Source organism: Heterocephalus glaber, unplaced genomic scaffold (genome assembly GCF_053883595.1).
Source record: "Heterocephalus glaber isolate CG9 unplaced genomic scaffold, H.glaber_assembly_v1.0 deba00001479, whole genome shotgun sequence".
In the NCBI taxonomy this organism is placed as follows: domain Eukaryota; kingdom Metazoa; phylum Chordata; class Mammalia; order Rodentia; family Bathyergidae; genus Heterocephalus; species Heterocephalus glaber.
This window is the reverse complement of record NW_028258316.1, coordinates 19,873,037-19,885,276: the sequence shown is the minus strand read 5'-3', so window position 1 is coordinate 19,885,276 and position 12,240 is coordinate 19,873,037. Positions and strand designations below refer to the sequence as shown.

Genomic DNA, 12,240 nt, shown 5'->3' with positions numbered 1-12,240 from the left:
GAGAGAATGAACTGGGACTTAGCCCCCTCCCTTGTTTAAGAGAGATGTGTCCTGCATTGTGTGGTTCTTACTCACTGCACTGCTCAGTGTGAACAGATCTGCTGGGCTGGGCAGTGAGTGCCCATCAGTACAAGTGTTTGGACTAAGGCTGGGGACTCTGGGCTCTCTTCCTTTCTGGGGATTTGGAGAAGGGGAGAAAAAGATATTCCAAACAGACATGTTTTCTAGTTCTAAAAATTCGAGACTGAAGGAACTTGATGTAGGATCTAATTGAAATTCCCTCATGTCTCCAATTGCAACCTGCTCTGTCTCTCATCATAAAATTCCATGGCCTAGTGATGGAGAGATTTTTATCAGGAGCCAAGGAGAGAGCAGACAAACACTGGAGCCACAGGGCCTGGGTTTAAATATCAGTTCTATTATTAATTGAATATGTCACAACAGCTAAGTCTATGGACCCTAGTTGTTATGGCTTGTGTGTAAATATCCCCCCAAAGCCTCATGTGAGGAGCTTTTCAGAGGTAGCTGCATCTGGAGTGTGTAATGCTGGGATTAAGTGTGTGATGTTGGGATTAAGGATGTGTGATTATTAAATCAGTCCATTAACTGGTTTGGCATAGTTTTGGGTGTGGATAATAGTAAGGCTCTTCTTGGGTGTGACTGCTACCCACCCTAAGGGATGGTGGCCTGGATAAAATGAATGTAAGGGACAGAAAGAGGATTGCTGCTGACTGCTTGCTACTTCACTTCTTTGCTGCCTTCTGCCTGCCATGAACTGTTTCTCCTCTGCCATGCCCCTCTGCCATGCCACTCTTGGAGCCAGCTGACTATGGACTGAAACCTCTGGAAACTGTGAACTAAAATAAACCTTTCTTCCTCTACTTTGGATGTTGGATATTTTGTCTCAGCAACAAGAAAAAGTAACTAAGACACCAGTATACCCCTTATAAAAAGTGATAGTACAGAGAGCTAACACTTATTAGCATTTCATATATGTCGTGCGTATGCTAAGGATTTGTAAGGATGACATAATTTACTCCTCACAGAAATCCTGTGAAATAAGAGGTATGAGTGTTCTCACTTTACAGAAAAGGAAACTGAGGCAGGGAGAGTTTAGGGATCTTGGAAATGGTAGAACTCAGGGACTCTGCCTCTGAAGATTTTAAATTTGCATAATAATGATCCTCACCTCATCTACATTACAGAATTTATAGCTTAGACTAGAAAGCTTTTACATCATAAATGATTAGTTGTGGAAAGTAGAAAGGTGGAGCAAGAAGCTGAATCTTAAGTTGCTAGTTTTCCCATTTTTGTTCATTTTTGTTCAAAAAAGCATATTTTTCCCTCTCATCCCTTGTCTCTCTTTTCTTCCTCCCTCCCCATCTCTCCTTACCTTTCCTTTCTAAATCCCTCCCTTTGTCCAAATACATTGGCTTTAATGGAATTCAGACTAGATAAGGAAATGCAAAATAACAATCAAACTCAAAAGTACTTGTGCTTTTATTAAAAAAAATACAGTCAGATACTGTCCAGATGTGTTTGGGAAAGAAAGAACTCTAGAAAGTCCTTAGTTTTCATCATCATCATCATCATCATTATCACCACCATTATCATTATTATATTAATAATATTAATCATCTCCTTTAAAGGGAAACAGTATTGCTCTTCTGATTTCAGCTGTAGGAAATGTAAAAAAAAAGGGGGGGTCGAATTCCAATGACACACACTTTGCCATTGTTAACCAAAATTATGACAATTAATTAGATAGCTTTGTTTAAAATACAGCTGGCTCTAAAACTACCACTGTACAGTCCTCCCTTCTCCCATTCCCAGAGCCACCCAAAAGAAGTAAAAACTATCATGTTGTTGTCACTGGAAAGATTTTGCTGAGTCAAAGAACAAAACAGAAGCCTGCTGTCTTTGGCGTGAAGGAAGTGGCCACAGAGTTTGTGATGCAGATCCCACGGCCCGGGGTCAGTCTTGACTCTTGCCCAATGTCCAAGTGAGACCAGGTGGCTGGACTGGGTAGACTGATGCTTTGGTAAAATCCTTTCCTTTCTCTGGGGCCTTCTGCTCTCTCACCCAGTTGTCCCTGGAGTTTATGCCCGTTTGCGTCTGCTTTCTAGATTTCTGAAGTTGCTGGGTCTTAGCTTCATCTCTGCAAACTGGATCGAGTATTCGTGGCCCTTCCAGTGGAACCAGTTAACTCCCTGTAAGAAAGAAAAGACCCTAGAGTTAGTTTCCATTAAGCAAGGTGCTCATTGATCCTCTCTGTTTCGCTGTTTCGTTGTTCAAACAAAAAGAGCTTTGTTTCAACTTGCCCGTGTCATATACCACAGCAGCTCCCTCTTGCCTCTCTGTCAGTTGGTCTGTGGTGTGAAACTTTCGAAGGGGCTGGGTGACTCTGACTCAATATCTTACCACTGGTCAGAAGTAACTGGAGTTTGCATTGAGCTTTGGGCTGCCATCTTGAAACAAAATGGTGGCAGATGAGCTTGGCTTTCTTAGGACTAGTTTCTACAGAAGCTCTGGTCATGACCAGAAGGCACAGAAGTGAGTAGCTAAGTGCAAGGTATGGATGTGCATGTGCATGCATTTGTGGGTGTGTATGTGTGTATCTATAATGTATAGGATTCCTAGGAAGCATTCTAAAAAAGTGTTGGTATGGAATAGCAGAAAAACCAGAGGTGAAACACAAGCTTAGCAAAGTGACAGACAGGGGTGAATATCAGTGCTTTTATTTGAGAGATAAATGATCTCGAACAAGTTATCAAATTGTTTTGGGCCTCAGTTTCACTATCGTTTTCTCCCTTCTTTTTAAATGTGTAATAATGTCAACCTTGAAAGATGCTATGAAGATTGACAAAGTAGAGATGTTATCACAGTGTTGGGCACTTTGTAGGGGGCTCAGTAAATACTACTCTGTAATCTCAAAGAGGGAGAGAGATCCTTGAAATTTTGGCCAAGAAAAAGAAAAGATTATGGGCTTCTTGGTTCCATGAGTCGCTCTTGAATGGGGTCTACAGATGGCACAGTCTGCCCAGCTAGGGTATGTGATCCTCACCCAGGGTAGGGGAGGATGAGGGTGGGTAACTGCAGCTTGCAGCACTGCTCCTGGCCCACTCCCCAGCAGTGACTCCTCTGCTTTGAAGGGATGTGGGACACATGTGCACAGACAAGTTTATGGTAGTGAAATGAGGGAAAAATAGACATGATTTGGCTCTTTTGCCATTCACTGGTCTGTGAGTCTGCCAGGGAGGTGAGATTTAGGAAGAGCTGGTTCATTTCATGGGCAAATGTGCTTGTAATCACTCAGCTACAGTGAAGCAGTGCAGCCCACCTGCTTGGTCCATATGCTTTCTTCCCCTCCCCTCCCTCTTTCCTTTCATAATCATTCAGGTTTGGAAGCCAAGCCTCCTTGTACTTTGGTGAAGACTAAAGCCAGAGTGGGAAGAGACATTATAGAGCTCACACAGCAGCCTGGGCAGAACCAGAGCTGGATCTGAGATCTTTGTGCCCTCCTACATTATTTCTTTCTTCTTTTAAAATTGGATGCAAAAAGAGGTTTCATTTTTGACATGTAGCCTTTTGTTTTGCTTGATTTGTTTTCAGGAAAATCTTTGCTTTACACTGGTGTTAGGGGACAGGACAATCAAGGGGATAGAACAATGCTCAGGGTGGAAATGCTACTGAGGCAGTGAAATAAGATGGAAAGAACCCTGGAGGTGGGTTCTTAGGTCTCCTTCAAAGGCTTTCTTGGTAACACAGCATGAAAAGTCAGGTCCTGATTCCCTCACAGGGCAAAGCTGATATGCACATGAGATTGAGAAAGGGAAAGTCCTTTGAAAAGCTTTGTCAAGGTGAGATGTATATTTAAGGTCGCAAGTATCATTTGCCAGTAGTTAACGTAGTATACTCACAGGTATCAGAATTGCTGACAGCGGAGTACAACAATTCCCAACCCCACTGCCCACCAAGAAAAACCATCTCCCCAAGTCGACAACAACAGAAGCACAATAAGCAAAAAGCTGACATGCTGTACTGCTCCTGGGTCATCAGATTCAAATTCCCAGAGTTGGGATGTGTGACTGGGGCCACTTCTATTTTACAAAGACCCTGGGATTCCACTGAGCAGATCTGGCAAGAATCTTCAAGGTCCAGGGAGCAGGGTGGGGTGGCTCTGTGAGAACACCTGTCTCTCCATCCTGGCACAAGGCTGAGCCTCTAAGCAGGGCCAGGGAAGGAGCTGGTTAGGACTAACGTGCTGCCCCTCCCAATACTCACTTCCCAGGCACACACTGGTGCAGGCAGGCCTCAGGGTAAGGGAGACTCTTGTGTTTGTTTTGCTCACCTGTTTCTAAAAGGGATCTCACAAACCTGCTCCTGTGATTGCAAAGGTGGTGCTAGAGTTGCAGATGGTGCAGAAGAAACACTGGGGCCTCGAAGTGGGGAAGTTTGTGACTGACTCCAACTTAATTCCATGACCTCAGAAAAGCCACCTTTCTCTGGCCTTTGGTCCCATCATAAAGTGAAGGGATTAAAGGTGTGTGACCTCATTCCAAGGTGTTACTAAGGCTTTGGGGCTTTCAACTCTGCTTCCTCTAAATGGTCTCCATTTTATCTGCTTTACATTTGAGGTGCACACAGAGATTGTGTCTGAGGAAAGCTTTCTAAGCCTGGAATCCACATGGCCAATGGTTCTCCTCAGGATCTTCAAAGGTTAACACATGCCCTTTCGATTTTATCTGATTTGTGCTGGTACTGAGATTTCCTTGCTGTGCTGGAGAAAAAACATATCATCCCATCCCATCTCTGCTGTTGCTGCTCCTAGTGTCCCCTAGCATGAGAGCCGCGATGTCTTTCTCTCACACCTACCCAGGGCCCCAAGCCCTGCCTGGCCCCGGTCATCACAGTCTGCTCACCTGACTGTGGTTGTTGTCCCCATATCTCCCCATCAAGTTGACACGGTGACAGTTCTTATACCAGAAAGCTCCTTTGTAGGACAGGGCACAGTTGGTGATGGCTGAGTCTGTGTCCTTGTCATAGGTGGAGAAAGATCTGCCATTGTGGTAGGCCATGGAGTCACCTAAGAGAAAAATAAGGACCTGAAATCTCAGCTGGCATTTCTTTCTGAGCTGTGAAGGGCAGAAGCAGAGGTAACAGCTGTATGGTCCTGGGGTGAGCTGGCCTTGAACTTCAGACCCAGAGTCAGGACTGAAAGTGGGACTGAGGGGACACAAGTGCACATGGCTCATTTCTCACAGCAGTGGCATGACAGGTAGGACAAATGCTGTAGGTGACTGTGGAGGGTTCAGCTTCAAGTTCCACCTCCCTCTCTAGCTGTGAATCAAGCCTCTTGCTGACCCTCTGTGTTTCATCTGGAAAGTGGAGCCACCCCACTGATTCCCTCTACCTCACATTGTTGTGTGACAACGGATAAGAAGGTGTGCTCTGAACAGGTAGAAAGGTATGCAGACAGGTATATATGATTATTTTGTTTATGATTTTTAATATAATTTTATTGGGGAGTGTAGTTTGTAATTTAATATATTGAACTTTGGAAGCATTTTGATGGCATTTCTTTTTGCGGTGTACAAAAATTTCAAGATGCCTGAAGGTTGTGCACTGATATTTGGAGCTTCAAGTTATCAGAGAGGTTCGTGTGGTTTGCTAACTGATGATGTTACCCAGCGTATGAAGATGGAAGGTAGATACGAATATAATGGTATGCTCTCGTGTAGGGGTCTGACTGCTACCAAAGTATGGGAAAATACAACCTTACCAAGGTTATCATACTAAAGAGAAATACGGTGCATTTTCTCATTGCAAATGCAAAGAGAAATACAGAGGCTGCATTCTTGTTGCTTGGTGGATTTTTTTTTTTTTTTTTTTTTTTTTTTTGCCATGTAACAATATCCTTCTTGCCTGAAGCCATCACAACCAAAGAGCTATTCATTGTCAGGCAATAAGATGTCAGAATTATTTAAGGCATGCAAGAACTAAAACAAGTTTCTCTCCTGGCTGTCCTTCTTCATTACCACCAAACCTCCATCTTGAAAGAGCTTTGTGCCTCCTTAGACTGAAGCCAGACTTTTGGCATCCCTTTGTCTGCAGACTTTCTCCTGTCTGGATGTTTTCTTTCAGAGCTCAGAGGGACTGGAAGTGTGCTGTAGCATCTGTCTCTTCTGTTTTCATAAGCATAAAAGGAAGCATCCGAAGTGGGCATGGCTTGTGTGGGGTGGTCTGCTTTCTCAGCCTGATCCTCCTCGATACCAAGAAAACCACTGGCCACATTTCTCTGCAGCCACTTGCCTCTTCTTCTAACTGCTGTTTCACCCTGGGTAAATCCCTCAGCTCTTTTGAGCCCGTTTCCTCATGTTTATAACCACATTTTCCTGAAAGGGTTTTGTGAGGACTAAGTGGGGATAACACAAGTAATATGTTTACAAAAGACAGTGCTACCCAGCAGACCTTAATATATATTGTTTCCTTATTTATTTTTTCTCTAATGTACAGCCAGAAAACTGTACAAAGGCCATGTCAAGTCAAAGGAGTTTTCAAAACTAGAACCAGGATCATGGTCCACACCAGGAATGAAAGTGCCACTTGAGGGGTAGCACAGCAAGTGTCTAGTCATGTGGGCATGCAGGGTGAGGCTCAGGCTGGACGACCAGGTGGCAGGGCTATCTCACAAGACATGTTAACAGCTGGTCAGATGGAGTACATTGTTACTCAAACTGAAGTCTATAGGCCAGCAACACCAGTCACCAGGGAGCTTGTAAGAAAGGCATTCTCAGTCCTACCCAGACTTCCTGTGTCAGCATCTACACATTAGCAGGATCCCCAGAGGGTCTTATAACCATAGTAACAAAGTACTGGGTTAGATGAGGACTAAGAGCTTTGGGCAACCATTTTTTTCTGTCAGTGTACAGCTGATAGCCAAAAATGGATGAGAAAGACATACGTGGGATAATCAAAACTATAATGCATGTTTCAATTAAAAAGTTATTACAATGAAAGACACATTGCTACTAATCCCCTAAAATACTACGTACTCCCTCTCCTTTGAACATACTTATCCCGTCCTTCTTGGCAATGTGTCTTTTATTGTAATAAGTTTAAAATCTTTTTCAAAATTCACTATATTTTGGATCACCCCTTCTATCTTCTGAATGAGGAGTTATAAATCAATACTGATTGTCTGATTCTCAACCTACTCCATGGTTCAGGGACCAAAATATTTACTCAACCCATTCAATTGTAGCTCTTCTGGATTAGTACCTTGCCTAGTATTCAAGTATTGATTGATTCAGTAAATAGAGGAAGGAAGGAAGGAGGGAAGGAAGGAAGGAAGGAGGGAAGGAAGGAGGGAGGGAAGGAAGGAAGGAAGGAAGGAGGGAAGGAAGGAAGGGGGAAATTAGCTGAGAACAACAAGGAAGGTCCTGTAGGCTCCCAGTGTGGCTGTCCCATACCTGCGGTCCCACTGTATCCTTCCACCTTCAGCCTGTATCTAGTCTTGGCGTCTCCCACACTGAACTTGTCGTAAACAGCGTAGGCTGTCTCCCCATGGTCTTGCAGATCCACACGGAGCTCATATTGTCCTTGGGCTGTGATTTTGCTTAGGTTATCCAGCCCTGCAGAGGATAGGCAAAGGTTGCAGAGGAAGCGCAAGTGACCGAGGCTATCATTTTCTATTTTACCCAGTAAAAGCATCAACTGCGTACACTCGAAAGAGTGCATGTCACCGAGACACGCTGGAAACTTGTTCTGCTGATACAACACCAGGCAAAATATATGATGTTTCTGAGCCTCAGGTAAAATCAGGTTGCCATCACTGCCTCTCTAATCCCCTAGCATATTGTTAATATCAAAGACAGTAAGGGGGCAGGCACCCTTTAAATTCTGAAAATCCTTACACATGTAAGGCAACCGGCAGCATTGGGATGGATATTGCCAGGTTCAGGCAATGGTGCAGAACAATGCTCTGTGCAAGTAGGTTAGAAAGTGTGAGGGGCGTGGATAGATGGATGGATGAGTGGATGAAGGCAAGGTAGTATAGACTTGGGAGATTTTAAATTGTAGTTCAATAGCTCACTGGGTAGATCACCATGGGCAAGCCACAGCCAGCCTGTCCGAGGATCTGCTTCCTCACATGTATGAAGGGCAGTTTGCATTTTACAGGGGTGCTCAGAGGATCAGAGGTTATGGTAATGAGGGACAGATCTCAGTAACTAGGGCACAGGAGGACTCTGTCAGTATTACCAGGGAGTACAATTCTGTGAATGTTTTAGTGACTGACTTAAGGCTACATTAATTCATAAGGCTGGCTGTTGGCCCTCAAGTTTTTATTTTTAGTGACCCAAAGCTTTAAAAAGTCTTTTGCATTGGGATTTAGCTAGTCAGTGCCTATCACCAGAGCTCCGAGCAGCAGTGCTTATTTCTGAATCCTTTCCTCTCCCTTTGGATCACTGTAGTTAGAACAAATGCCAAGGCAGACAGAAGTAGGCATTTTGGACACAAACATTATTACCAAGCCAGAATTCTTCTCTGTGGTCCCCAAATCCGGCAGCATAGGCTCTCCAGTTTCGATAGAAGTCCTCACGCCCATTTTTGCGTCTCAGGAACACCTATAAACATAATAAATGCATCTGGGTGCACTTGAATTTGGAGGACAGAAAGAACTTCTTTCTGAGAGGAAGAAACTGCAGACTAGGGAAAGAGTACCCATCCTTGCTCTGTCCATCAATCATGTTCCATGTGATCTTGGGCAGGTCAGCTCCCCTCTCTGGCCCTGAACCATGCATGGTATTTTCACCTGAGAAGTAGGGACCAAAAACATTATCCAGCTTGGTGTGATAATGGTGTGTCAGTGTGGGTTCATCAGTTTTAACAAATACATCACACTGGAATAGGATATTGATGATAACAAGGTGGTGGTAGACATTGTGAAGATGGTGTAGATATATGGGAACTCTACTTTCCTATTAATTTTTCCATGAACCTAAAATTTCCCTAAAAATAAAGTTTATTACTAAGCAGCATACTTGGTAGTAAGGTTAAATAATTCCTGTTAAACTCTTAGAACAGTGCCTGGTAGACAGCAAGGGCTTAGCCACTGCTAATAACTAATGGGTTTGATGATCACTGTCATTTATGCAGAGTTGTTTGGGAAGGATCAGATGAGATTCATTAGGAGATAATTATTTCTCATCTTATTTTTTCGTCCACATCTTCTTTCCATTTCTTTGTTTAAGGAGGTCATTCCTATGTTCCTCTGTGTGATAGGCACTCCTTGCAAAGCCGCATGTATATCAGTGTCAGAGTGCACAGGGAGGGGAATATTCCCGCTCCCTCCCCCGGAGTGCCTACTCTCCATTTCTGAGAACTCTGGGATCCACCATGGTACTCACAATCCAGCCACCCCCATCAGCGGTCATGTCACAGAAGACTTCCAGAGCCTGGGCCTTATCATTGTTCAGGTAAATGGTGTAGAGGCCAGAGGTCGTGTCTCCATTCAGCATTGCTTGGGAGCAATCCTTGGGGAATGGGTACAGGAGCCCAACTGCAGGAAAAAGAGAAGTAGTGAATCTTGGAGCTGGAGGACCAGGCTAGGAGCTTCCAGACTGCAGTTCAACTGTTTATTGGCTTGATTCCTATGGGGCAAGCAGAGTGACCTCTCTGAGTCTCTATTGCCTCTCAGACAAGATGGGGATGAAACCCACTTCACAGGGAGGCTCTGTGGCCTAAAAGTCTTGACATGAAGGACCCCAGTCCCTCATACTGATAGACACTGTGAGTGATAGCAGTGGGAGGCTGTTAGAGCTGCTGTGAAGATAACGTGTCAGGGACATGCAGGTGCCAGCTGTGGTGGTTGCATTTCTAGCACCCAGTGGGTGGCTCACTGTGGAGCAAGCATTGTATTGAGGTACAGGCTGCTCTGAGATGGTGATAAAAGTTTGGAGCTCTGAGCTCTCTGGATAAATACATTTCAAACCACAGTCTCCATGTATCTCAGGCTCTTCAGAGAACTCTGAGACAAGGGCCCAAGTTCTGAGCCTACCACTTGCTTACTGTATGGCATTGAAGGAGCCATTTGACTGCTGTGAGTCTAGAAATCTTGGCTAAATCAAGAATGCCTGGGGAATGTTCAAGTGTAATTAAATGACACAAAAATTAAAAACTTCATAAAAATGGACAATTTGGGCCTACACTTAATAGGTGTCCAGAGAACTGACAGTCATAGCAATTCTTTTTTTCTCATCTGACAACACCTTCTCACTATACTTTACCTACATTAGCTGTTTTCCTGTTTATTTCACAGCCCTAGTCTGAAAGCATCTTTGGGGTACACTCGTAGTTCATGTTCCCTAAGATCTGGAGAAAAGGAAGCACACTCCTTGGCAGATACGTGCAGAATGAGTGTTGAGGAAATCATGAAGGGCAGGAGGCAGCTCTGAGGGCCACGCTTCCCCTCCTTATGGATGGATACAGCTTCTAACTCACCCATGGAACCACCTGCCTATCGACCACCCACAGAAGATGCCTGGTGGTGGGAGGAGGGGGGACTCCAGGGCCCTGAGCCCAACTCTGACTCGAAGTGGCCTTGAACAGGTCATTTAGTCTCTGGAAGCCTCATTTCCCCACTAGGAAATTAGGCATAATAATTACTGTTCACTGTTCCAGTTTGGTAGGAGGGACATTTGTTATTTTGAACATGGATAGGCTTTGTAAACACTGATGTGCTGAAGGAGATGGGAAGAGATATGGAGTACATATTGAGCCTGACTATAGAAGGGTCACTCCCTTATAACTCCCCTAAGAGTTCAAATACAATATCTCATTAGCCCTCACTAGGTTCTTGTGAAGAGAAGATGTTTTCAATCCCTTTGTGTAGTTGAAGAAACTGAGGAGGCTTATAGAACTCTTCTAGCAAGTTGCAGAGATGAACACTGAATCCAGGTGGGCTCCCCATCTGTCTTCCTTTCTTTTCTCCAGGATACCCATCTCCTCCTACATCCACTGTCCTCAGGCTTCCAAGGAGTAGCAGAGAACTGATACTTTTCAGAGACTTGTTTAGAAAATATAAAATAGAAGTCAAAGAGAAAGTAGAAGGCTGATTCCATTTCACAAAGTTAGACCTCAGGTCCCTAATGCTTCCTGGACCTCCTTACTTGTGGTGAAGACGGTTTGGATCAGCTTGCTCCTCAGGGCTCCACTCAGTGCCTGGATCCTGGCTGTGTAGTGGGTGGATGGACTCAGGTCTGCCAGGCTGTAGGAGGTGGTGTCTGGGCCCAGGATGACTTCCTAGGAACAAGAAAAAGTATAGGAGTTTGACCACAGCTATTCTCAGGGTGTGTGTAGGTGATGCATTCATTTATTCATCCAGCAAGATGCCACAGAACACCCATTCTGATCCAGGCTCTGTGTGCGTGACTGGAACATCAGAGATAGAGAGAATGCATCATAAACAAAGGCCCTGGGACCAGAAGGGGAAGAATAAGTTAAAACAATGTGAAGAAGCAATACTCTAAGTGTACTTGGTTTCAGGTGGAGGAGCAATGAAGAAGGTAGAAAAAGACTAGAGTGTGAAGGACCTTAAATATCAAGCTATAAAATTGGAAGCTTATCATTATAAGGAATGAAAGGTCTGAAAGGTCTGAAAGGTTGTTGAACAGCTCTGCTTTAAAAAATTTAAGTTGGTGGCAAGATGAATGGTACAAGGGTCAAAGGACTTTGTGTCCAGTCAAGTCAGTGGTCCCTAAATATGGCTCCTTATCACAGCCCTCTTGGGAAGCTATAAAACACCATGATGCCTGGGCCCCGTCCCAGACTAACTGAGCCATCATGGAGAGAAGTGGGACCTGGCCGGGTGTGTATTTAAGAAGCTCTCCAGAGGATTCTGATGCAAAGTCAGGTTGGGAACATCTTGAGTCAGGAGGTGATTACAGTTGCTCAATTGGTGGGGCAGGATGAAGGTTTGAGCTGATCCAGCGTGACTTTTCCAGAAAGGATCTATCCAGCAGAGACAGACATAGGACCCACTCTAACTATGTGGATGGCCCCTGGGCTGCTGTCTGGAAGGAAGGGATCAGATTCCATTTTCAGGACATTTTCTTTGTTTTCCAGTCTTCTCCCTTGTTTCCAGTTCTTTTTAGCAGATGACCTAGGTATCTGGGATTGGAATTCAACCTATGTCCTGGTAAACCCGACAATACAACACGGCTCTCTATAACCTGCTCT

General features: G+C 44.4%; 1 protein-coding gene across 17 annotated transcripts in view; it reads right to left on the bottom strand.

Moving 5' to 3' along the window:
• Positions 1-1,482: 1,482 nt before the first annotated feature.
• Tnc (tenascin C) overlaps positions 1,483-12,240 on the bottom strand; it is a 92,653-nt gene continuing 81,895 nt past the window's right edge. For all 17 annotated transcript variants that reach the window (XM_087183307.1, XM_021262176.2, XM_004849485.4 and 14 more), the window contains 6 exons: positions 11,172-11,304; positions 9,411-9,562; positions 8,531-8,627; positions 7,473-7,634; positions 4,923-5,086; positions 1,483-2,210 (listed from right to left, as the gene is read on the bottom strand). In XM_087183307.1, the coding sequence (XP_087039433.1) occupies positions 2,100-2,210; positions 4,923-5,086; positions 7,473-7,634; positions 8,531-8,627; positions 9,411-9,562; positions 11,172-11,304 (819 nt within the window). In that variant the 3' untranslated portion in view covers positions 1,483-2,099. The remainder of the gene's footprint in view (positions 2,211-4,922; positions 5,087-7,472; positions 7,635-8,530; positions 8,628-9,410; positions 9,563-11,171; positions 11,305-12,240) is intronic.